The sequence below is a fragment of the Lates calcarifer genome, linkage group LG13 (assembly GCF_001640805.2).
Source record: "Lates calcarifer isolate ASB-BC8 linkage group LG13, TLL_Latcal_v3, whole genome shotgun sequence".
Classification (NCBI taxonomy): Eukaryota; Metazoa; Chordata; class Actinopteri; family Centropomidae; genus Lates; species Lates calcarifer.
Window position 1 is genome coordinate 25,784,988 of NC_066845.1, and position 26,225 is coordinate 25,811,212.

At 42.5% G+C, this 26,225-nt stretch overlaps 1 protein-coding gene across 5 annotated transcripts in view; it reads left to right on the forward strand.

Annotated features, from left to right (window-relative positions):
* Positions 1-26,225, forward strand: part of LOC108881628 (ral guanine nucleotide dissociation stimulator) — a 52,157-nt gene that overhangs the window by 20,505 nt on the left and 5,427 nt on the right. For 3 of the 5 annotated variants that reach the window (XM_018673691.2, XM_018673688.2, XM_018673690.2), the window contains exons 2-17: positions 18,067-18,371; positions 18,519-18,593; positions 19,131-19,324; positions 19,662-19,786; positions 20,614-20,829; positions 20,925-21,028; positions 21,116-21,200; positions 23,253-23,330; positions 23,520-23,606; positions 23,699-23,731; positions 23,844-23,965; positions 24,658-24,753; positions 24,844-25,048; positions 25,145-25,219; positions 25,698-25,964; positions 26,098-26,212. In XM_018673691.2, the coding sequence (XP_018529207.1) occupies positions 18,067-18,371; positions 18,519-18,593; positions 19,131-19,324; positions 19,662-19,786; positions 20,614-20,829; positions 20,925-21,028; positions 21,116-21,200; positions 23,253-23,330; positions 23,520-23,606; positions 23,699-23,731; positions 23,844-23,965; positions 24,658-24,753; positions 24,844-25,048; positions 25,145-25,219; positions 25,698-25,964; positions 26,098-26,212 (2,182 nt within the window). Of the gene's footprint in view, positions 1-5,714; positions 6,043-18,066; positions 18,372-18,518; positions 18,594-19,130; positions 19,325-19,661; positions 19,787-20,613; positions 20,830-20,924; positions 21,029-21,115; positions 21,201-23,252; positions 23,331-23,519; positions 23,607-23,698; positions 23,732-23,843; positions 23,966-24,657; positions 24,754-24,843; positions 25,049-25,144; positions 25,220-25,697; positions 25,965-26,097; positions 26,213-26,225 lie in introns of those variants that run through there. The other 2 variants (XM_018673686.2, XM_018673687.2) reach the window with 2 other exon arrangements.

Genomic DNA, 26,225 nt, shown 5'->3' on the forward strand with positions numbered 1-26,225 from the left:
GTGATGACTTGTTGCCTCTGTTTGTCATGTATGACAGTAAGCTCAATGTCCAACAAAACATTTAAACATTTAAAGATGTGACCTTGGCTTCTGAAAATGATAATGGGCTTTTTCCACCATTATTCAGATGAAGTCGATGCAGAGAGCTGCTGAGAGCAGGAACACAGCACTCAGGTTGTTTCCTTGAGTGAACAGTGCCTTGCTTCACGGTGTGACGTGTCCGCGGTGGAAATAGATTTCTGCAGTTTGAAATGAAAGAGTCGATGCTTTCCCGACTATAATCTGATCCCATTAACCGTCATTACAGCGTTCTGCCTTCACGGAGACACGAGGCCTGACCTCAACTGTCTGCTCCTGTTAAGAGCTGTCAAACTGAGACAACAGGGGAGGGCAGGAAGCCAGACCTCCTCTCCGCTCACGTCATCCCCCGCTCCGGCCATGAGATTCTAAAAATCAGCGGCCATGAAAAACACTTCACGAGTTTTCCCTCTGGTGATATTTCTGGCTGTTGTCTGTCGGCATCTCGGATGTGTGAACCTCTGGAGAGCTGCTGTCCAATCAGAGATCCTCAGACAGGAGGGGATCCAGTCAAAGCCGAGGTCTCAGTTAAAGGCAAATCATTATTTGGGCTTTAAAGAAAAAACTGGCATCAAGACTTCAGGGTTTAGGGCCAAACTTCATCGTGAGGACTTGATGAAATGTGTTGTTTGTACCTCCGTCCTCCCACTCAGTCGGTCAGGTTATGTCGCCCCAGCACCTGTCAGTCATCTTGATGAACTCATGCAGCCTTCACAGGTGTAGAAGGAGCAGACAGAAAATATAAGATTTTCTCTAAATGTTCAGCGTTGCTGCTTTTCTCTCTGCTTGTTTTCTTCTGGCTTTCGTCCATGTTTGATGTTGCTGTCAAAACAACCACAAAAACAACTAAATCTGAGCTTTTTCAATCAAATGTTGTTCACCTGATAAATGACTGGTTCTCCCACTGAGTATTTCTGGCCACTTGGGGGCGAAATATCTCCATAAGCTGAAAAATAACACAACTTCTGACGACGGTAAGTTGTTTCGTTAGACTCATTAGTGTGTTTACTCATCCAACAGACACAGTGACACAGTCGTCCTGTTGAAGTTGTGTTTGTGTCCAACTAATTGATCTAAGTCTAATATTCACTCTGATTTTCACTCTCTTTAGCTGCTGAATGCTCCACCAGCTGCTCTCTAGCTGTGTCTGTTTGGACAGTGGGTTTATCAGAGCAGAAATATACTGAAAACGTCTCGTAGAAACCAAAACAATGAGCTGAAAGAGGCTAAAAAGAGTCGGCTCTCATGTTGTACATGGTCATTTTATCCATTGTGTATACAGAAATATTAACGTGCAGCTTTAAATGGTTGATACCCTTCAAAACTGTCCAAAAACAGTGAATTCTGGGCAAATGCAGGTCAAGATATTGGTTATTTTTATGTCCCTAAAGATGGATTTTGCAGATCTGAATGATTTAAAAACATCTTCCTGGACTGGTCTTTGTGGTCTGGTCTTAGATCTGTACTTTATAATCAGTTTATTCTCATTTTATTGGCCTTGTGTTTTTTTCTCTCTCGCTCTCTGTTACGTAACTCCGTACTCTGTCCATGTCTGGCGCTCTCATTGGCTTTTATTTGTTACAGATTTATTGTTTGTGGAGCTCTGGGGAACATTGTGGGCCTGGCAGCTGCCCAGTGCAGCCACAAGCCTCCACTGCTGGCCAGCGAGCCTCCATTGGGGGTGGTGGGGTGAAGTGAAGTGCCTTGCTAAATGGCATCCTGACAGGAAGTTCCTCAGAAGTGAAACTTCTGAGGAACTTTCTGGCTTGTTTGGTGTCATCTGAACTAAAATACTTCCCTGATGTCACTGCTCTGATTTTTATTTGAACCTCGTCAGTTCTGGTTGCTGACGTTGACGTTGCTGCTGCCTCCTCAGGCACTTGGACATTTGTCAGACTCTTTGCGGGTGTGGTCGACCTCTTTAATTATGCTGCTGTGTATCTATTTGTGCGAGCGTCAGAGTAAAAAAAACCCAAAAAAGGCCTCTGTGTTTCTTTGTGTTTGTGAGGAGAAAGTAAGGCCGGCTGTTAGCGTCACCCTCCTCAGGGAACAGTAAAACATGTCGAAGCATCGGCCCGAGCCGCAGCAGCAGCAGCACAACAACATCCTCTGGTATTGATTTCCAGCAGATGGAAGAAGAGCTTTAGTTAAATCACAGCAGACTAAAAGTTGGCCGGCCCCTCGCGCTCTCAGAGATTTCTGGGACTCGGCCCGTGTGGGTTTTTCTGGAAGACAGATATTATTACCAATAAAGTGACAGGGCTCAGTGACTTTGCGATTTTTATGCCTCTAAGATGTTAAAGCAGTCAGTGTTTTTATCTGTTTTCTTCTTAGCAGTGTCTGGGTTTGTATTCCTGAAAGATGAGACTGTGTCCTCCAGTTCAGCCTTTCCTTTAGGCTCAGGAGGAGCCATTTAAGTGTCACATGCACCATCGTAAATCTGATTGCTGTTGGACTTAGCTTTAGTGTTTATGTTGACAATTTTTGCAGTACAACTAATTTTTAAGCTGTGATTAGTGGAAAGTGAAATAACTACTCTAGAGGTTGTTGTGAGGTTGTCTGGTGAGCCTTGTAGGGAAATCTCTGGGATATGCTGTGTTTACTGACGTCCGTTTTCTGTCGTTTCCAAGATCAAGAATGAATCGTTCCATCCCAGCGTTTGAACCATGACAGACAAGAAGTCCTCAAAGTGTTTTCATTTTATTTAGTGACTGGGTTTTTGGAGTATCCTGGTTATGTTTTGTACGTGTAAAAAGCTTATTGTGGTTTTGAGGAACCTGTATATGTGAGCTAGAGCGCTCTGATGCTCAAACCAGGAGGAACCTGTAACATGTAAACACCTCATCCAGGTTTCTGAATCATCTCATCTCGTCAAGATTTGACAAAATGACCCTTAATTGTTTGTGCAAAGTTTGGATTCTTTCTTTTTGCCTTAAATTCTATAAAATAATTTGCTCACTCTGTTTTATTTGACTGTTTTTTGATGGTGTGAAAGTGAAGAACAGACTTTGTTGACAAACCACTGAGTATTTTGACTTTTTCCAGCATGAAAACATCAGCTGTTTATTACCTTAAAATCACCAGAATCAGTATCAGCCTTCTTTGAAGGTACAGATATCGGTCCTCCTGCTCTCTAACTCCCCCTTCTTTTGTCCTCTCGAACATAAACACACCCACATTTTGTTTTTTTCTCCTCCAGCAGCTGCAGATTTGTGAGTTATGAAGCGCAGCAGCTCGGTGATGAGTAAAGGCCGCTGAGGTCAGACATGTTTGTGGTTGGACTCAGCCTCAGCTGGTGCAGCAGATGTTTCTCTAAAAAAAAAAAAGTTGCTAAATCACTTTCACACCTGTTCTTCCTGCTGATGTGGAGAAGTTTGGATTATTATCATGAGTTTTTGGACATAAATATCATTAATTAAAGTTCAGATGCAAAATACAAACTCCCATTTGCTTTGTTGACGTATCTGCTGCTCATTCAAAACAGGCTGAATTAATCTGGGTTTGTAATCACTTTAAAAGCTTGGCAGGGGTCTTATGATGATGATGGAGATCTTGGTGTAACATGAGACGTGTGTTCCTGACGTTGGCCAGTAGGGGGCAGTGTTAGATGTCAAATAAGTCTCCTGTGTTGTTGGACAGTCCTGTAGAATCCATCAGAGAGTGAATGGGCTTCAGACCAGTCTAGTTGTAATGGTGGATCAGTTAAATGGATTTACATCAACACAGAACAGGGATGTAATGATGGGAAGTTCAGGTGCTGTGGGATTTTTGCTCCTTGGCCTTAAAAGTAACAGAAAACTACTAGAACATATCTCTGAGCATAGGTGGTGTTTGTTGTTTGCTGGGAGAGTTTAACTGTATTTTAAGGTTGAAACTAATGATTATTTTCATTATTGATTAATCAGATTATTATTTTCTTAATTACTCAGTTAAGCTTTCAGTCTATTAATGTCAACAATAGTGAAAAAACACCATTTGCAGTTGCTCAGAGCCCAGAGCTCAAATTGCTTGTTTTATATGACCATGGTGGTTAAAAGAGTTTTTAAAAGATTTGATCTTTTAAACACAAGGATTTCCTGCCTTTCTGTGTTTTTAGATTGTGATGAATTGTTTATCTTTCGATTTTTAGTCTCTGTGTCAAAAAAAAAAGACTTGTAAAGATGTTTCCTTTGGCCAACCTGTGGTGCTCATTATATTTTAATGTTTTCTGTCCTTTTATAAACCAAACAATTAATAATTAATTCAAGAAAATAATCTGCAGATGAACTGATAATTAAAATAATCAGTAGCTGATTCTCTACTTCACAATAGTAGCAGTTCCACAATGTCAAAATCCCCTTTCAAAATAAAAGTGAAAGTGCAGAAATATACTTTATTACAACACATGTATTTTATGTTATTAGGCTGTTTTTTATGCATTCAGCAAGTTAATATTTTATCTGGTTAAGATACAGTATTAAAGGTGTAACTGAAGACTGTTTTTTGTTCTAAATTAATATGTTTAGGTAATGAACTGTCAAAAAAACAGTCTCCTGGAGCTCTTTCATTACATGAAATACATTGTTTGTACTAATATAAAACATAAATAATCCTGACATTTGAGAAGTAATAAGTTGGTATAGAATATAAAGAAGAGTTGGACAGGCAGGTTGAAGTTTTACAGTGTTTGAGTAAATGTACCTGATTTTCTCACAGCTGCCGTCGGTTCAGTGTAAATGTGTGTTTTCAGCTGGCAGCAGGGACAGTGAACTGTACATGAGTGTGTTTTCTTTTCCCATACCAGCCTGCTGCCATAGTGAGAGCAGAAATAACACACAGCCATCATTTCCCAGAGGCATGACATAAGAGTGGAGGAGTTTAACGCTGCCTTCAGGGACAGCTCGTGCCACTTATACTTTGTAGTATACAATGTTTACCTACCACACAGTATGGCTGTTTTAAGCAGACAGTAAGGAGGCTTTATGATAGAAAATAGTTGTTTTGACTCCATTGAATATCATATGATGCTTATTCATAAATGCTACTTTAAGGAACGTTAATGCTAATGTAGTCGCCTGCTTGACTGAAACAATATTCTAATATTAATCAAATGATCAGATCAGTTTCTGAATGTTTTCCACTCAAGTGTATATCCAGGATTTTAATAGTCTAGAACAATTATACACAAAAAAACGTGTATAATCATCTCATACACTCACTGTACATAAATAAACATACAAGAAATACCATGGTAGCATATAATATTTTAATATATTGTATATAATAATAACATGCTATATTTGTGTTATTTAGATATTTATATCCAATACTACAATATACGCTATTCTGAAATGGGTCTTTGTTTTATTCTTGGTACTTTAAGCAGATTTTTGTGGTAATATCTTTTTACTTGAGTAAAACTTTAACATGTACTAAATGTAACAGATTACTTTTACACCGTGGCGTTTCTACTTTTACTTAATTAAAAGATGCGAGCGCTTCTTCCACCGCTGATTTTATTTTTAAAACGTTAATCCTCGGTTTCTTCCTCGAGCGTTGATATTTCCGACAGCCCTGAAGGCATCTCTGCGCTGGGGGCGGGGTTTAGAAAAGCCCCAGTGTGAGTCATGATTCTTCTAAACGCTACAGACAGCAGCGATGATCCAGCGCCGCTGCTGTGACCTCAGGCAGCAGATGTGACTCTCCGCTTCACAAACACAAATAGAAACAGTAGAACAAACAATAGAAAATGTCTCTACCGTCGCTGTGACTGAACACTCGGCTCCGCGGGCATCCATGGTCTATTTCCCGGGGATGCAAACCGAGGCGCACAGCGTCAAGCCGGGACAGCTGGTCGAGATGTTTGACTCGTCGTGGAAGGTGCGGAGCATTTGGGACGGGGTGAGGCTGGAGGTGGTCGAAGACCGCAGCCCGGTGGTCCTGCACAGCTTCACGCACCTGGACCCGGACCTGCCGCTGCTGGAGGTGAGGAGGAGGAGGAGGAGGAGGGGGAGGAAGGTGAAGGAGAGGCAGGGATGAGAGAAGACTGAGATCCCGTTAGCTGATGCGGTTTGTTGTGTTGTTATTAGGAGGATCAGGCGAGTCCAGACTGGTTTTCAGGGTCCGGGGTGGTGGCTCTGAGTTGATCCCGAACTGTTAAGAAAAATTTTATTAGAAAACCAACCTTTAATTATCTATTTAACGATTTAACTTTGATTTTAACAACGTATCAGCAGCTGTGGGCTTTAATATCTACCAGATGATCACTGTTCTGTCTTCCATCTAATTAACATAAAGAAATCCACTTCAGCTATGTTTTTGAAGCCTTATTCTAATCATGTAGATGCTGTTTAATCAGGTTGTTGACTGTAAAATCGCTGAGTGGTTGGAAAGCACAGGGGTTTTCTGGGTAATATAGCGCCGTGGAGATGTCGGAAGTTCCTAAAATACCACAAATATATCAAATACAGTCGTTTAAAATCAGAGGGACTGTTGTGACACTCCCCAGACGTTGGCACACGAGCACTGTTACAGGATGACTTGCTGTTTTTTTACACAGGTTTCACTCAGGTGGTTAACGCTCCCCCCTCTTTCATTCAGTTCAGTACTGAAAAGACGCCCACTGATACCCTGCAGGTGTCACTGAGTCAAAACCCACCTAATGTAATGAAATATCAGTAATATTGACATTTGAGAAGAGTCGGCATGTTAGTCATATCATAAATAGTTTTTCCCCTTGTGTTCGAAATGTAGTGCTTGTACTTTATTTGTCAGTGTAGTTAAAAAACAAATGGTAAATCCATCAAGTTATGTAAATGATCTGTTTTTATCACAGGGATTACTGCTGGAAGATATAATTGGTTTATTGTTTGGACTAAAAATGTCTTTAAGTAGCAAAACAACCTAAGAATTAGCTTAAAAATGCATAAAAACTCAAAAACCTGAGGCTGACACACTCAGATCGCTTACTTTGTCTGATCAACAGTCTAAAACCCAAAGATTTTTTAGTTTAATATCACAGCAGACAAAGAAAAATTCTGAATTTTGTGGCATTTTTGCTTTAAAGAATGGATTATACCACTCATTTCAGCTCCACTGTGGTTGTAATGGAAGTGCTTTACGTCTTTTTATTGCAGAAAATCCATTTCATCCAACATAAATCCACAAGTTCTGTAAAGTCCCAGCAGTAATGACAAGAAATGATGTCCAGCTTCAGTAAAGTGTCACATAGCAGCTGATGATTGATCTGTAGTGTTTTCTCAGGTAGTGGTTCAAAAAAGGCCCCAAATGTATTTCAGAACTGAAATATATCAAGTTTAATATCATAGAAGACTGAAAAAAACAGCACATGTTCATCTTTGAGGAACTAAAACCAGTGATTTGATTGAGTTTTTTCACATCCATAACCACCTCTTTGAGTTTCTCTCCGTCTTAAACCCATGACCCAAAGAGCCAGTCTGACTGTTATCTGTAAAATGTCCTTTTCTATGGATTAAGTGGAACATTCTCCAGCTCTGCACTCCTTACTTCCTGTACATCGATCAGTTAAGGAGGGAGGATGAGTAATCATATTTATCGGCCTTATGTAAGGCCAGGGATCGGACGAGGACGAACATCGTAACTGATACCACATGGAGGCGGTCCGGTCTCCTCAGTCTGTCTCATTTGGACAGGATAATGTGTTCTCTTTTTGACTCCCTTGGCTGTTTGTCATCAATCAGACCTGGACTGGATATCACAAGCTCGTTATTAAAACCCTTATGTTTGCCTGAGCGTGTCCTGAGCTCAGAGAGGCAGCACCGGGCCCTCGTCTCCAGCTAACCGCCGCTGCCCCGTCTCTTCGCTCTGATCTAATCCTCTCCTCTAACACAATTACCTAATGCTTAATCCCCCCTCCTGCAGTGGCCGAGAGGTTTCCTGCACAATCGCTGCCTTTCTTCCCCTCGGTCCAGAGGCTGAGGCGGTGAACGTTATTTGATGCTGAGGTTCTGTTACAGTATGTGGGGTCACTGGGGCTGATGTGCTGGGGGCGTGGGGTTGTATTCAGTCATTTGTTGATCCCTCTGGCTCCATGTTAAGAGCACAAACATTAGTCTGTATGTACTGTATCATATGGCTGAGAGGATCAAATGGCTTTGAGATGGAGGTTTGCCACCGGGTCAAGTTACCGCTGTGTTCGACTTCTGACAGAAAAATGATGATGTGGTGCCCCAGTACATGTTGATTTTCAGTGTTGCATCAGATAAATGCTGCTAAAGCCTGACTCTGGCAGGTAAATAAGGACACATTCACTGAGGTTTGGTGGCAGACATGAGGTTTGCAGAGTTTATTCCTGTGCAGTTGATTGAAAAGTTATGGCTAGGCTGAACTTGGTGAGGTTGCTAGTGGCTGCAGACACAATAATATTGTCATGATTGATAAATCTGCTGATTATCTTTTTCATTTTTAATCATTTAATCATTTGGTTTGTGAAACTGTGACAAACTGTCCATAACCCCAAGAACCATATCTGCTGGAACCATGAAAAATAACTATTCTGTCAATCAACTAATAGATTAGTCAACTAGTTATGTCACTCCAGTCTCTTTGTTAGAGGAATATAAACATATCAGCAGGTGTACAGAAGCCTTTCCTCAGTAAAAGCGTCCAAATAGCCAAACATATTTGACATGTGCAGGAACTGAACTGAAACAGTTGATGACTCACTTGTGTTAGTCTTTAATTTTAAGGTTGAATGTTCAAATATCACATAGTCTATGAAGTTTGTTTGATTTCAGTTGCATGTGATGGGAAAGAGCGAGCAGTGTGTTTGAACATCATGTGTTCATGTGCATACTGTATGTGTTGTTTGAATTTATGTAACCGTATGGACCCACTGTAATCGTATTTTCACGGGAGCGAAGTAAACAGCACCGAATACAGATGTAAAAAGCTGCAGCCAAACATTATACAAAACAGCACATTCAAGCTAAAAATAGTCATAATTAGGAGTGGAGGCAGAGCTCTGAGAGCTCTCCAATTGCAGACCAAACCAAACCAGCAGGATTATGGGCCAGACCTACATAAAACACTGCTGCACAAAGAATAGACTGCTGTTCATTGAGACTGTCTCAAGAGACCTTAAACAATAAGTAGTTTAAACAGAAAACAGCTCATTGAGTTAGAAATCAGTTTGCAGTGGGAGCAGAGAGGCCAGTTTAAGACTGTCAGACAAAGGGCGCCTTTTGTCTCTGTGGTTCTGTTCACCTTCATGCTTAAAGGTATAATATGCACGTCGGTTGCTGTTTGTAAAGACGCCATCCAGCGTTGGGCACCTGAGAGAGCAGCGGTGGTCGGAGTGAATGAAGAGCGCCGTTAGCGAGAACAGAGCAGCAAATCAGAGGAATAAAACGTTATTTTCCTATTGTAGCGGTTATGTTACGTTACCCTGTCGGAAGGTGTCACGCTGTGGGATTTTGAAAGCCCCGCCCTCAGTCAAACAGACACACACACCTGTAGCGTCATTTTTTGGGGTTTGAGTTTATCCAAAGCATCCTTACTTTACTTTTAGTGCTTAAACCTTTTGCATAGTACTGCATGTCTGATTCTGTTTGGAAGTCTTGGAGGTAATCTATACACATAATGAACTGACAGTGAAATCAGAGACACAGAGCTTCTGTAGCAACGGCTTTCATGATCTGGTTGTTCTCAGTGCAAACAGTGACTCAGCCAAGCTTACAAGTCCCAGATGAATGACATAATAACACAGTACAACTCCAGTCATCCCACAATGAAGAAACAATCTCATATGCAATCGAAAACAAACAGTATCTCGTTACAAATAGAGGAAAGTACACAGTACTGGTTTAAGGTTTTCTTATGATGGGTGCAGGTTACGCTGTATGTCTTGTATTCTATTTTTATTCATGTGACCCAGATCTGCAGTGGAAACATGTGACTTCAATGAGCTGTTGAAACTGATTAGAAAACATCAGATCTGATACACATGTCGAGAGGGGAGGAGGAGGATGAGGAGTCGTGTTGGGACACTCAGTGTGAATGGAGCCTGAGTGATGTGCAGGATTAGCGTTGATCGAAGAGCAAAGGCGGAAGTTTGGCCCGAGCTCTGCGGCGAGAAACGGGAGCCGGACCGTTCCCGACTCGGCAACAGAGGAGCTTTTGTTTCTCGCGGTTCATTTTCGAAGCGAGTCGAGCAGCCGAGTTGCTGGATCTCAGCAGCAGACAGAACGACAGAAACAGACAGCAGCTGGAATGTGAAGGCCTGCGCCTGGAAAAATACTCAATTCTCCAAGTTCACTTAAATCGTCTGATTCTGCACTCACTGTCTGTCTGGTGTGGTCTAATTGCCAGGACTGGTCTTACATAAGGAGACTTTAAAAACAAGCTCCTTAATCAAAGGTGCAGCTCTGAATGTCCCAAATCAGACTTGTTTTCCCTCCATGTGACACAAATCTTGAGGGTTTCTAATCAGCCTGAGCAGCAACAGGCTGCACGGAGCTGCCTTTTTAGGTTTCCCATCTGGACTGAATTAAAATGTGGGATAAAATCAGATTCTGAGACATTCAGCCTGTGCGAACCTCAAACCTGAATCTGTCAGGGTCCATAAATCCTACATTATTAAAGGAACATTTCAGCATTTTTTGGAAATTTGCTTGTTTATATCAGTTTTTTTAATGTTGTGGCTGAAGCTGCTCATAAAACCATTTCTGTGAGAACATTGTAATAGAAAAAACCCAACAGCAACGTTCTGTACAAAGGCAAGAAAATAGAAGAAACTGGGATTCGGTCACTGCCAGAATCCCCACCAGGCTCCAGTAGAAGATAAGAGGTTTATTCTCCTAATGAAAACTCTGCACATGCATGTTAGTGATTGATAATGGCTGACAAAGCCAGTTTAGCTGCTGGCGTGTATTACTAATACCTGTCACAACAGCTCTGTCACCAAGTTTTAGGCAGCACATGGACAGGACCGCACTCAGCCACAAGCTAAATCGAGGTTAAGTTTAGGTTTTATGCATGTGCCAATGATTTAAAGTGAGAAAATCTAGAGAGAACATATTAGCAAACTGTGTGGGCGAGATGAAGAAGCAGACAGTACAAATAACTAGAAGGCACTTAAAAGAAAACAAACCTCCTCCAACTTTCTGGTGCAGCAACTCACTCCTGTCACTTTGAATCATTCCTTGACGCTGCGCAACGCCCCGAAAGATTTTAAATATGTCTGAAGTTACAGCTGAATAAAAATACAATCATCTGATGGCCGGAAATGTAGATTGAGGTCATCTCCAAAATCTAATCACTCGTTCTATGGCCCACGGCCGATCTGTCAACTTAATTTCACAGAAAAATCTGCTTGTGTTCATGTCAAGTTTTTTTGCTGGAAGAGGTTCGAACAAATGCGAAAATAGATGCTTTGTCATGGTGGTGATTGGGAAAGAGAATCGGTCCAGAACCTTTTAGATTAACCCAGATGTAGGAAAAGTGGTGTTATTGTAGTGGAAGAAATTAGTCTGTTATTTTACAGAGAAGTAGAATCAAAAACAGACATTTGCAGCAAGATCACAGTGATATTTGTTTCACTGCGGGTGACAGTTACAAACCAAACATCTCTTTCCCATCACTGCTTTTTAGAAGTTTCAAATGGTCTTTTAGAAGTTCCTGTAATTAATTTCACCACAGGGAAATCAGCTTTTAGTTATTATCTAGTTTAAAAATTAAATCACCTCCAGAAGACGTAAGTTTCTCACAGCTAAATGTTTTTTGGCTTTTTGACTTTTTCGTGCAATTAATTCATACGTCAGTTTAAATTTATATTAACTGGTGAATGCAAATATTATGGTGTGAAAAAGAAATGTAATTTTTTTTTTTTTTTTTTTTTTTTTTTTTTGGAAGGAGGTTTAAGGATCCCTGTAGTTGGTCCTCTGCCTGGAACAGGACCTCGAACTGTCCCACTAACATCCTAAAAATACGTCCACAACCGGCCGTGGTGGAGCTTCAGCTCCTGGATATTCACGGGCGAGTGTTTCACACTTTTGCGTTCTTTATTGGTGTCAGATGAAATTTAAAGATATTCATGGTGCCCAGAGGATGTATCCTAATAACTTTGACGATCCCCTGATCTTCCCTCCAGCGCCACCAGCTTTCCTCTCAACATTCACTCGTTGGCACAAAATTTAGCAAACACATTCATTGCTCCCAGATGATGAATTCAGATTTAGTTTAGGTATTCATGCCCACCTCAGGATGGATTGTAGTGACTTTGGTGATGCTCTGACTTTTCATCGATTAGTGTAGTGTAGTATTTTATCATCTAGAACTTATTAATTGTACATTCCTGTAAAAGAGAACTTGCTGTGAGTGTGTGTTGTTGTTTAACTGATGAATCAGTTTGAAAAAGACGGAGGATAACATTTAGATTTGATCATTTAACCGACACTCGTGACTCGAAGCAAAGGCTTGATTGAAGAAACCAGTTTTCTGTCCGTCGAGGCCGTTTGAGAGTTTTCTTCGTTCAGTTCCACCCTCCCTCTCTCTGTCTCTTGCCCCACGTCCAAATGATCTCACTGGCTTTCAGCGCTCATTGTTAGCGGGGGGAAGTCGCTGGCTTGTGCTACAGGGTTGTAATGGATGCGCGCTATTGTTGGCTTTGTTTAGCTGTTGACTGTTTTGGGGGCAGGTTATTTTTTCTTCTTCTTTCCACTGGGAGTTTCCCCACTGGTCTACATTTAGAACCAGGCTCTGCGGGGGCTTTCTAAGGGTTCGTTTAGAGACTGTCGCTTTCGAAGCAGGTGTGTTTTTTGTTGGTGAGCGTCATAATTTGGCAGACGCCTCCGAACATACTCCCAGAGTGCTGTTGATTTGGCCTTGGGGGGGGGGGATTTTGGCTGCAAATCAGGCTTTACTTTTGTCCTCATGTGTGTTTGTTTTAGCGTGTTCCTGCGCCAGGTGGCTGTGTTTATAAAGACTACGCCATCAGATATAAAGATGGAAGGTTTGTTATGAGAGATAAACATTTTTGATTTCAGCGTGATTGTGTTTGTGGAGTGATGAGCGGGTCAGCCAACGGTTCAGCCTGTTATTAAGACTGAGGGGGGAGCTGCTGACATCTCAGCCACTCCTCCAAACAATGAATCTCCTCTGGGGATTATTCCCCTTTATTACAACTTGGAGCTTATATTGTGGTTGTAGCCATCGTGCCTGTCCCTAATAATAACACTGTCATCACCAAGTTAATTCATGAGCTGTGGGTATCCGGTAACATCATTAACTGGGGCAAGAGACACGCAAAAAACCCAAGAGAGAACAAAGGCAAACAGTAAAATTATTGCTCCAACCATCACAGTTTACAGATTATAACTCATGGTTCAGCTTTCACCTCCTGCATTTACTGTAGCTGTTCACACTGTTTTCCTCTGAATATCCTTTAAAACTTTGTAAGAAACTCAACTTTTTCTCAGCAGTTAATCTATTAGTTAACTGACGAAAAACTAATCTGCAGCTATTTTGATAATTGATTCATCGTTTCAGTCATTTTTCAAGAAAAAAAAAAGTGAAAAGGTGCAGGTTCAGACAGTTTAGATGTTCTGTAACTGTGGTGAAGGAGTTAGATTTATGGTCTACATGATAAACATTCATTAAAATGACAGTAAAAACAGTAAATCCATTCATCCAGCAGCAGCAGAACAAACCGTTATCCACTCAGGCTCATGTGACTTGATTTTCCCTTTTTTTTCCTCTCTCTCTCTGGAAACTTTACTTCCTTTCCTCTGCCTCATCGCTCACTGCTGACACTTTTATTCGCCTCACATTCCTTCAGCCCACACGTTACATTCGTGGTCATTCATGGTCAGGATGGTGTAGGTGAGCGTAGATCTGATAAGCGCCGGGACGAAGCGTGGAGGAGGCTGATTTCTGGATGCCAGACATTTCTGTGGACCCTGCTGGAGTTTTCCCATTTTATGATGTTATTCAGAAACTCGCATGAGGAGCCAAGAAACATTTAGCAGAATATGAATTTCAGAGTTGAATTAGATAATTTCAGATGGGAGTTCTGCATTGCATTTATAACATTTAGCCAGCTGGGCTGTATTAGACTTCATATTTGGGATGTATAGACAATAACAATGCACTTCTCAGTGTTTAATTTGCCCTGATGTTAAAACCACCGCCCATCTGATGCATCTGGATAAAACAAACATTTACATATTTACTGTAAATGCTCTCTGACCCAGTTTCACTCTGTTGTTGTCATGAGATTTAGACCTAATTTATTGATGGAGAGCTGCCAGTAAATAAAGATCTTCCTGCAGTTTTACAGCAGCAGATTTAAGGATAAGTTCATGGCAGCACAATGAAGGTTACAGTGGATGCCAGGGAGGCCAGTTCCTGCCTGTTTGTAACCAAGCGGCTGCCGATCTGGTCGACTAAGCACTGAGTCAGGATAAAGGAATTTGAGAGGAGCCTAAATTTAAAGAAAGAAAACAGTGGGAGCAGCTTCCTGGACGGATTTAGAGTGATTTCACTTAATATTTCCACGGAGTTTCTTATCTCTGAACTGTTTATCAGAAGGGTTATTGTGACTATGACGAGTCCAGGATGCTGAGAGGTTTCAGCTTATTCACTTTGGAAATTTCATGCTGGTCAAGTAATGGTGCAGATAAATGCCTACTCCCTCAGCACCTTCTTCAGATTTCAGACTTCTTCAGAAAACGCTGTCACCTGCTTCCTTCCCGCTCGGTTCTGCTCGGGTCGACTTTCTGATTTTGGCTTTTTTGATGTTTAAGCATCAGAGTCTGTTCACCTGTTCAACCTTCATGTTTAACGCATCAATCACTCAGTGTTTTGTTGAAGTAGTTTGGTTATCATGGCAACCCTCATCCTCTCAGGAACATGGATGAATAGGAGCTTTATGGTGAGGACTGACTGCTGCCCTTGAGCACTGCAGTGTGTGTTTTTTGTGTTTTTCTCAGGGTTGGAGGTGATAGCAGCGTGGCCCCTGTGGTTTGGCTGATAAGCGCCTCTCCTGCTGTCAAGGCCCTGAGCTGCAGCTGTGCCTCAGTCATTACACTGAACATGATTTACAGCAGAGCAGGGGTTTGTCTCCTCTCTCCACAGTCATCTGTCACACTCCTCCTCCTCTGTAACTCACTCTGATGTTCAAGTTTCACTTTTTGTTGGTTAGTAGGTATTTTAGTTGCACATAGCTGCGATGTTATTGACAAACAAACATCTTCTCAGTGTAGTTGTAACTTGTAAACCTGTTAAATAATGCTGGATTACTGTTTTTTATACGTCCTGGGAAATTAGCTTTTTGCTGTAAGATACTGTACACTCCCTGACCACTTTATTAGGTCGAGTCCAAAATCTCTGCCACGTATTTTCCCTTTATCAAGCTTGAAAAGGCCATAAAAGAAGAAGTATTCACATGGCAACAGACGAAGCTTTGACTCTTTGAATCACTCTGGGATGAGCCCCAGTTTCCATCCATCACTACTATATGAATATTAGGAGATTGATCATAAATATGAACAGTTGGTGAAGCTGATTTTACAGTCAGGTGTCATTAAACCACTGCAGAAGACAAATCTGTGTTTCTACTGATGCATCAGCTGTTCCACCTCAGATAGAATTTGGATTTTATTCTAATTATTATCATCATTTTTCAGATTTCCATTCTTTTTTATGTGTAGTTTTAAATTCTAATCTTTTTATCTCGTCCACAACATCAAACTTAAAGTACAGTAGCAGTGCTTGAAGATACTGTACCACACATTACACTGGTTTTTCCAAACTCACGGCCTCATCAGAGCTCGTTTCCACAGCAACAAAGACACAACACAGAGGGACTTTATGTTACCGAGTAGAAAAATAAAAGCAGCAGCAGAGTCACACTGAGCCTTGGAAACCGACTCTGATGACTAATGCTCCCAGGATACACACCGAGGGGCCGTGACAGATGACTGTGGCACGCCAGATTACATGCCGATCCTGCACCGAGGCCTCCGCTTAATGATTCACGCCGCCGTCGCTCTCCACTGTTTAGGTTAGATATGTTGAACAGCCGCGGCGCTCGAGACGGTCACGGTTTATTTTTTCAGCAGCGACACAAACAAACTGGATTGATTGGAAGCACATGCTGCCGTGTGATAAACCGTTGTCTGTGTCACTAAATGAGTTATTTACGACTTTAAAGCCGAGCTGCTGAGCTGTATTAGATGGTTTTTATAAAAGAGTTTGTCTTTATTAACAGACAGCAGCAGCTTTAGAGTCTTAACTGTAGCTGTTAATGTTCGATGTTAGAGAACGAACAGGCACCAGGAGCTCATTATTTTAACATTCCTCCCCAGAAACAGTCACTTTTTACACAGACTTGATCAAACTGAAGCCGGTTAGTATCTTTATTTAGGCTCTCATGTTAATACTGGTCCAGACTGAGGTTTTTAAAATCAATATCACAGTATCAGTGACCCTGTTAGCAGGTCAGTGACCAGTTTTGGTCTGGTGTCTGCTGTTTACTCACTGCTCATGTTGTTTCAGTGCTCATTCAGTCTCTGGTGCAAAGTTTGAGATCACATTTCAAGAAATAAACGTTTCAGTATCTTTTTATGCCGTCGTATAATCTGATTCTAAAAACATAGCATCATAAAAAAGAAGTTTCTTTCTCAGCTTTTACACGGTGACTCTGTTCTTTAATGATTTGTGGATTTAATTATCATTTTTATCATTTTTTAAAGCAGAAATGTGAAATATTTACAGCTCTCTGCTTCTCAAACATTAGGATTTGAAGCTTTTCTGTGTCACACATGATGATAAACTGAATATCTTTGGATTCTGGATGATTAAAAGAACAAAACAAGACACAGGAACATGTCTGTTTGGACTGTGGATAAGTACTAACAGGCATTTTGGCATTTTATAGAGTTAATTAACCTTCCTGCTGCACTGAAGTTGAACTTTGTTTTGGTGTAAATATAAGATCAGCTCTATCTTTCTTTGACTGAGAGAAACGTATTCATCCTTTCATTTTCCCCAAGAACTGATCATTTTAAGTCTTTATGTCCTGAGCTGCAGCCTCAACGACAACATCATGAGGGATCGACTCTGATTTTAGCGTCTTTGCATTGATTTCCAGCTGATTTTTGATGCTGTATGTTCCTGTTCTCCACTTCAGATCCTGCAACAAAACTATATTTCTGCATGGAGCTCTTTCTCTCGCTCTTTTCTTTGAACTCTTTTGACTAACGTGCGTCATCTTCATGGATTGAACCTTGTAGTTTCTGTTGTTTTGATGTTTGTGTGCAGAAGTTGCTGCTCAGGATCTGGTTTGGATCTGGTTTTCCTCCTGAGCTGTCAGAAGTCACTCAGCTTGTTTTTCTAATCATCTTCTTCTGAACCAGAGTTCAGTTTTGTAATCCATCGATTTGTTTCAGTTGTGCAACGTTCATCAGCTCTAATGCAGGAAACATGCAGGAATCTGAGTTGACGTCATGTCTGTTGTTGACAGCTCTGTCAACATCGCTGTGGTTCTGCTGCATCTTTAATGTTCAGGAGAAAACAATGACTAAAAGCCGTGATGGTGACATGCAGCAGCCTCCAGCGCTCAGCATTCACGCAACAAGCAGCTTGTGTTAATTCCCTGTTGGGCTGTATGCAGGCTGCAGCTTGTATTGTAGTGCCAGTTTATCCAGTAAGCTCTGTTTAGTAACAAGCTATTGTTTGTTTGTGGATGGCAGCACACATGATTCACAAAGTACGGCTCAGAGAGACAGAGCAGAGCGTGGAGAGCAGGGTCACACAGATGGTGGTAATTAAAGGGCTTCAGGATGACATGTCGGACATTTTTAACTTGACGTTCCGCACTGTAACGGTGGCATCTTCTCTCCGTCTTCACCTCCCTCTAATCTGCTCCAAACACATATTTAAAGAGGTTGTTCCACCAGGAGAAATCCAGCGCTTTGTTCTCAGTGTTTGAGGTTGTTGTTCTTATTCTCCGTCCCCTCTGTCTCGCAGAGCTCGACGCAGGAGATCGGCGAGGAGGCCGAGGAGGACGCCATCTTCACCATCACGCTGAGGAAGGTGCAGCTTCACCAGTCGGCCAGTAAGGGGCAGCGATGGCTGGGCGTGGAGACGGACTCCGCCCTGAGCCTCTACGAGACCTGCAAGGTGCGGACCATCAAGGCCGGCACGCTGGAGAGGCTGGTGGAGTACATGGTGTCAGCGTTCAGGGGCAAAGACTCCACCTACGTCACCATCTTCCTCTGCACCTACCGCTCCTTCGCCACCACCAAGCAGGTGCTGGATCTCCTGCTCAACAGGTACGCGTTATTTTTCTGACTTTTCTAAACGAGAGAGAAAAATCAGTCACTCATGTGCTGTGACACCTTCTTTTCTTTTTATCAGACGTTGAATGTTGTTTTTCATAAACTTGCTGGAACGAGTCTGAACCTGTGTTTCTGTTTTAGGTATGCCAAGCTCCAAAACGTGCCTGCAGCCACAGCGCACAGAGTCTCGCAGGACGACTGCACCGAGCTGAGAAAGTGAGTCTTCAGCTGTGACCTTCAGTGATATTAATCACAGAGCATGTCCCTCTCCTCCGCAGATATCAGCAGAGTCTGAAGTTGTTTTTCTTTCTGAGACACCTGTCAGACTGAGGAGGGGCTGTTTCTGCAGCAGTTTGATAAAACACAGTTCATGAACTGATAAAAATGTAATGAATCACAGAGAAAACACTTAACCTTTTACTGCCCTTTTTACTGGAGCTTCAGTTCTGCTAAAACGGCTCGTTAGCATTGTTAGCATCGCTTCAGGACAGTGTGCTCCTACTTTATAACTATTTAAACCAAAATAGTTACAAGCAATATCGTCCCTTTTAGTTTTCCATCGTATGGCTGCGAAACAGGTCGTAGATTTATTTCTTTGTGGCATCAAAAAGTCTAAAAGTTTAAAAAGTCTCGAACATGTAAATCCTGCAATAATGAAATCAGCTGAAAACATTTCCTCCGATGTATAACTTATGTTTATTTTACAGTTTAGATCATTGCCTCTTTTGTTTTCTGTCCTTTTTAACTTTGCAGCACTGTGTCGTCCATCCTGGGCGCCTGGCTGGACCAGTACTCCGAGGACTTCTGGAGTCCTCCGAACTACGACTGTCTGCACCAGCTCCTGTCCTACCTTCACCTCCACTTCCCCGGCTCGGACCTGGAGCGCCGCGCCCGCAACCTGCTGGCCCACTTCCACCGCCGACAGCAGTGTGAGCCTGATCCTGATGGTATGAAGGCAGGACAGGACAGGGACAACAGGGCAGGGACTCAGGGAATGTGATCATAATGAAGTGCAAACAATTTGTCCTCCTGAACAACTGCACGCACTTCATGTAGCCGTAGACACAATGTCAGCTCACATGTTGTAATGCTTGTGAAGAACAGTTTGGTTGTTCAGCGATAAGAAGTGGTCGACAGTTTCTGTCAGCAGCACACGAGTGAAGCTGAAGGTCAAAGAAAGGATGAGCTGCTGAAAACAGAGGAAGTGCAGGAGCTGTGTTCAGGTTGAGCTCAGGTCGAGGCAGTGTTGTGAAAAGATGTTTTTTGTTATTATTATCTCTGCAGGGGAACACATCGGCTGCCCCTTCGCCACGCAGGAAGAGAGCGGCTTTGAGGACGAGCTTCCTGCTTTCAGTTTCCTGTCGTTCGACCCCATCATGGTCGCAGAGCAGTTCACACTCATGGACGCGGTGAGGATGTTTTCCTTTCCCTTACGAACAGATTTCGTTTCTTCCTACCTCACTTTACCTCCACAGTCATTCATCTACAGTCAGATCATCAAAAACTGAAAATCATTTTTATTTTTCTAACCGATTAATCTGCTCATTTTGTGTTTGGTCAATAAAATGTCATGAAGCCCAAAGATATTCAGCCAGCACGTCACATAAGCTGAAATCAGTCGGGCATTTGTGCTTGAAAAATAGTTAATTAGCAAAATATCTGCTCCTTATTTTCTGTTGATGAACTTGTGTTTATTGTTTCAGCTTTACAGTAACAATAAACTGATGATATCTATTATTTTATATAAATAAGAGTTTAACCTTTAACCTTAAGTTGCTCTTACAAAGCTTACAACTCAGACTTGCTCAGTCATGTGATTTTTAGAGTTAGATGCTAAACAGCTCTTTAAACTACATTTTAAATGCAAAAAACGACCAGATTCTTGGTCCTTGAATCCACCACAAAGTGAGTTTTCATAGAGGTGCTGCACTAATTTAGTGTAATGTGTCTATAAAGTCGGGGGATTCACAGGAGACAGAGTAAAAAAGAAAGATGATGTCTTCACTTCCATCTGTATCAGTCAGCTCAAACATTCTCCACAGACAAATAAGACTTTATACATCTAAAGTCAAACAGCTGCTGTCACATGTTGAGTAGATTTTCTAATCACCAGTAAACTGACCTTTCTGTGTGAACTTACCCTTTAAAACTGTCTCTGCTTCAAACTATACAATCACATGATCTGACTCCTTCAAGTGTTTAAAAACTGTTAATAATATCCTCTCTGTCCACCCAGGACCTGTTTAAGAAGGTGGTGCCCTACCACTGCCTGGGGGGGATCTGGTCTCAGCGGGACAAGAAGGGGAAGGAGCACCTGGCTCCCACCATCAGAGCCACCGTGGCCCAGTTCAACTCCGTCACCAACTGTGTCATCACCACCTGCCTGAGCAACCCGACGCTGAAGCCCAACCAGAGAGCCAGGCTGCTGGAGAGGTGGATAGACGTGGCCCGGGTGAGCGACCGCTCTCTTCATTATCACTTTATTCGGACTTTGAGATGGTTTAATGAGACGTTTTTTGACCGGGTCATTGTTCCTGTTGCGTTCAGGAGTGTCGGATCCTGAAGAACTTCTCCTCGCTGCGAGCCATCCTCTCCGCCCTGCAGTGCAACGCCATCCACCGCCTGAAGAGGACCTGGGAGGAAGTGTCCCGGTAGGTTTTCAGTCTCTGCACAGTTACACTGTAATCAACAGCAGAAAGCTCCGTACGTGTTAAAAAAAGGTGGTTGTTTTTCCACAGGGAGAGTTTCCGAACCTTCCGCGAGCTGTCCGAGATCTTCTCAGACGACAACAACTACTCCCTGAGCCGAGAGCTGCTGGTGAAGGTTTGTCAAACCTGGCACACACACGGAAAACATGAGAGTTTTGTTCTTATAGTGTGTGATACACTAACAGATTCACCACCAACAACCAGTCTGGACTCTCAAAACTCAAAATCGCACAAATTTAGTAAACAAACATGGCGGAAGACGAGCAGGAAGAAGTGATGGTGTGTGTGGACTCTTTTTAACGGAAAATTCACATAGAGAAAAGAAAAAACTGTGGAAAAAGTTATGGAGGCGGCGTAAACATGGACTGTACGTGTTAGGAAAGTGTCGCAAACGTTACAGATTGATTACAGGGAACGATGTCTGGAACAGTCCACAGAGTCACTTTCCTCTGTTCCCCCCACACAACAGGATTTGTGATCGTAAATATTAAACATGTTTAATATTGATCAGTCTGAACACACCTCACACCACAGGAGAATCTGATAAGATCATCAGATAATCAGACCCTCTGGGGATTATCTGACTCTCAAATGATAATTTGATATGATCGAGGAGTTCAGTAACAGCCAAGACACGGAGGCAGTGTTTTCTTCTGATCAAACTCTTATTAATCAGACAAACTGATAAATCAATCAGTATCAGTTATATAACGCCCACGGCGGCTGAGCAGATGGCGGGCTCTGTGACCCGTCCCATCGCTGGACTTCCTCTCGTCTGTCTCCCAGCAGCTGCAGAGGAACATCCAGCAGAAACATCCTGCAGGGCAGAAACACCTTGTGCCATGTTCCCTTGGATCACAGTATCCGCATGTTGCTCACGATGTCGTGGGTGGGCTCCGTGCCGCCGACAGATCACTGTAATCATTAATGTGATTTATGGCGTTTAATGCAGAGAGGCGCTGACACCTCCTCAGTGTTTCGCAGCTCGTACTGACGCACTCGGTACAAGGACACACAGGGAATCATGACTGAGGAGGAAATGTGATGCCAGATCTACAGGCTCCATATGCTGCTGTGAAATTTCAGCACAAAGAAAACATCACGAAATGTTAGAAGAATAAAAAAATGTTAGGTTTCAGTTCGCAGTGTTAACTTGATTTTATCTGGATCGTCCAGCCCTGTCACCTCATGCTCAGCAAAGACTCATAAACCTTCTCTACACTCTCTGTGGCTCTCAGCCTCAAACTGAAGACTTGTTTCTTTTAAAACTGGTCACGAACATGTAGAAAACTCAGCTGCTTTCTAGTTTTTTTCAAACAAACAGGAGAAAAAAAGTGCATTTGTTGGGAACTATTTTCAGCGGTGGATTAATCTACGTTTGTTGATATTAAGAAAAAGGCTGAATGAAGTATAAATAGCTGTTCTCAAACTGAACAAGCTGAGGTGCACACTACTTAACCTTCCCCTCCACACAGATATGTTTTCAGTGAGTGTGTTATCACCTCTTTATAAACCTGAGCCGTTGGCTGATGTAGCGGTGAACACACAGGTCTTCCTCTGAGGGAATCCCTGCCGTCGTCACAGGGGAGGAGGAGCGAGCCTCTGGCAGGTGTAGATAACGGCTCTGTGTAAACGAACACCTCGGGGCGTCGCCTCGCCTCTCGCTCCTATCTCCTCGGGCCATGCTGCGTTCACTGGACTCGGCCGGCTCGAGTTACTCGGGGCTGCAGAAGGCCTCTCAGGGTTACATCACTCTGAGGAATGTGAGTGGGAACGCTCAGAGGTGGATTTACTCCCACTTCTCCCCTGAGGCTTCTCAGACATTTAACTTTTTTTACTCCTTAAAGTCAGTACATCTGTGTTCATGTTCACGCTCTGTAACGACTGAAAACACTTTTTACACATCTGCAAATCAAACTGACAAACTTCCTTTAAAATATTCAAGTAATTAACAGCTAAACTTTAGATTAGATTAGATAGATACTAAATCCACACAGGAAATTCACATTATGTAAAGAATTCTGAAATGATGAATATGTATAATTCCAATAAATTAGCTTAAATTAAATAAAGTGCCACGTGCAGGTGAATTATGGGAACTTGTACACAGGATTTTAAGAGTTTATTTGGATGAACTGATGAACTTTTCTCTGTCACTGTTTTTTAGGAGGGAACTTCTAAGTTTGCAACTTTGGAAATCAACCCCAAACGAGCTCAGAGGAGACACCAACAGCAGAGAGACCTGGTGAGTCCACAAAACAAAAATATGACACATTTTACACCAGTGGAGCAACAAATATAATCTATTTTGTGCCAGCAGCTCCACCTGGTGGCAAGTGAAGTTACTGCAGTTTGTTCATAGATGAACATGATATGAGACTGATTCAGTAGAAAGTTTAGTTTTCTGTTAAGTGACGTTTCCCTGTGTGAGCAGGGAGTGATGCAGGGGACGATTCCTTACCTGGGCACGTTTCTGACGGACCTGGTGATGATGGACACTGCCATGAAGGATTACACTGAGGTCAGACTCCTGCGTAGCACCAGCTGACACTGTGTTAACTTGTTTTTTCTGGGTTTTTTAATCACTTGCTCGTGTTTTTGTCTGGATTTTAGGGTGGACTCATCAACTTTGAGAAGAGAAGGAAGGTAAAGTAAATCCTCCTCTGTGGGTTTTACGATCAGACGAATCGAGCAGAAGAAATTAGAAACAAGATTTTATAGAAATGACCTTTTCTCTCTCTCTGTTCTCTGCCTGCAGGAGTTCGAGGTGATCGCTCAGATCAAACTGCTCCAGCTGGCCTCCAACAACTACAGCTTCACTCAGGACAGCCACTTCAGAGAGTGGTTCGCAGGCGTGGAGAAACTCAGCGAGGCAGAGAGGTCAGTCAGTGCGTTTCATTCACACTCTACAGGAGCACGACGTTAAAGCTAAAGGTCATTTCCTCCACGTCCCCAAAACCAAAACCTCAACAGTCTGTGTCCACAGTGAAAGAAGTTATTGTTTGAAAAGGTCACAGTGACAATAAACTGAAGCTACTGAATTCAAGGTGAATCAAAGGCAAAAACCTTTAAATCTTAACCTTTATTTGACCAGGAAGTCACATGAGATCTGGCCAAGATATCACACCAGGTCAATGATACAGGAATTATTAAAAAAAAAAAAAATAGAGCACATCAAAACAAACATGTTTAAGTGTTTGCATTCTTCAGTTCACTGTTTTTAATCAAAGCTGTGAATTCTCCTGAGAAAATCCTGGATATCTGCTAAAAAATAAATGATAAACACAAACTTTTATCTACATATTATCAGATATGTATGAATCTAAAGTAAGAGCTTGTGCAGGAAAGAGAGGAAGCTAAAGTGTTGAAAAAGACCCATCTTAAAAACTCAAGGTGAAGAATTAGGTGAAATAAAAACACAAAGAGAAAGAGACGCTACAAAATAAAGAAATAAAGAAGAAGAGATGCTGGGATTAGAAAATCATGATGTTTGATTCAGAGCTTTCTCACAAGTAAACAAAGATGATGAATAAGATGTAGGTTTGATTTTCCTGACTTCCTGTTTCCTGCAGCTACAATCTGTCCTGTGAGATCGAGCCTCTGTCGGAGTCGGCCAGCAACACGCTCAGAGCCAAGAAGAACGGAGGGATCATGAAACGCTGGAGCGAGTAAGTGAACGTGTCGACAGAGAGTCAAACGTTTTATCACACAGGAGCCGTATGTGACTAACCCCTCGCTCGTTATTAACTCGTGTCCAGTCGGCAGTTGACGGAGGCCGGCTCCAGCGGCGCCGCCGGCTCTCATTCCAAGTCCTTCGACCACTCGCACTACAGACCGTACCAAGGGGGCGGGGGGGACAGCGGCGACGCCCTCAGCGTCACCTCCGTCAGCTCCAGTGGTTCAGACCTGGAGGACGTCAACGCCAGCTTCCTGTCCGACTCCCCTGAAGGACACGAGAGAAAGGTGCAGCACAGATCATGTGACTGAATGTTTTCTACTCTACAGTTAAATGTAGCTGTTTACATCACTTCCTGTGTTGCTTTTTCTGTTCGTCTCCAGACGTCGACTCCGTCAGTGAAACTGACCGTCTCTGCTTTGGGGAGAGAAGCTCCAGCAGCAGATACAACGTCCACAGTAACTTTGACTTCTTTATTTCTGTATCACTGACCCCCACTAATAAGCTAACAATAGTATCTAACATTATATATACTGACTGATTTATTTATGTTCATAACTCTCTGTCAGTTGATCTTCTTCGGGTTTTTGGACAAAACAAGACATTAGAAGCTGTCAGCTTTAGGTTCAGTGACATTTTAATTGAATCATTTTTCACAGTTTTCTGAGATTTTAAAGTCTAATAATCAGTCAGTTGGTACTTTGGTGATTTAATTCCATTAAAACAGAGGATACTCAGGAGAGGGATTAAGTCCTGACCTTTAGTCCTGAGTGTGGCTCAAGTTAGAAAAACACAGGCTCCTACACTTCCCATCATGCAACCTGGTAGCTCTCTTTATGAGACGCTCCCTGCCTGGTATAAGTAGAACATTAGACATTAATAAATTGGAGGATTGGCCCTTTAATTAGTAACTGTAATAAATGTCGTCCCGTTCAGTTCTGGGAGTGCACGTCTCTGTCGTCCCTCGACACCTCCGGGATGGGCTCCAGCTCCGGCTCGGCCTCCGGCTCCAGCAGCGCCTCCTCCTCCTCCGTCTCCTCCTCCACCCCGCTGTCGGCCTCCCGCTCACACAAACGCTCGGTGTCGGCCGTGTCGAACTACTCGACCCTGTCGCTGCCGCTGTACAACCAGCAGGTGGACGACTGCTGCATCATCAGGGTCAGTCTGGACGTGGAGAACGGCAACATGTACAAGAGCATCCTGGTGAGGAAACGGAGAGCACTGATTCATTTGTTGTTGTTTTATGTAAGAAGAGGTAAACAGGTAAACAAATATTTAATGATGAGAAACAGATCTAGTTTTGTTAACAGATGTTGTTGTTTTGTCCCTGATTCAGGTGACGAGTCAAGACAAGACTCCGGCCGTCATCAGGAAGGCCATGATCAAACACAACCTGGAGCGAGAGAAGACCGAGGACTATGAGCTGATGCAGAAAATCTCTGAGGACAAAGGTAAAAACACAAA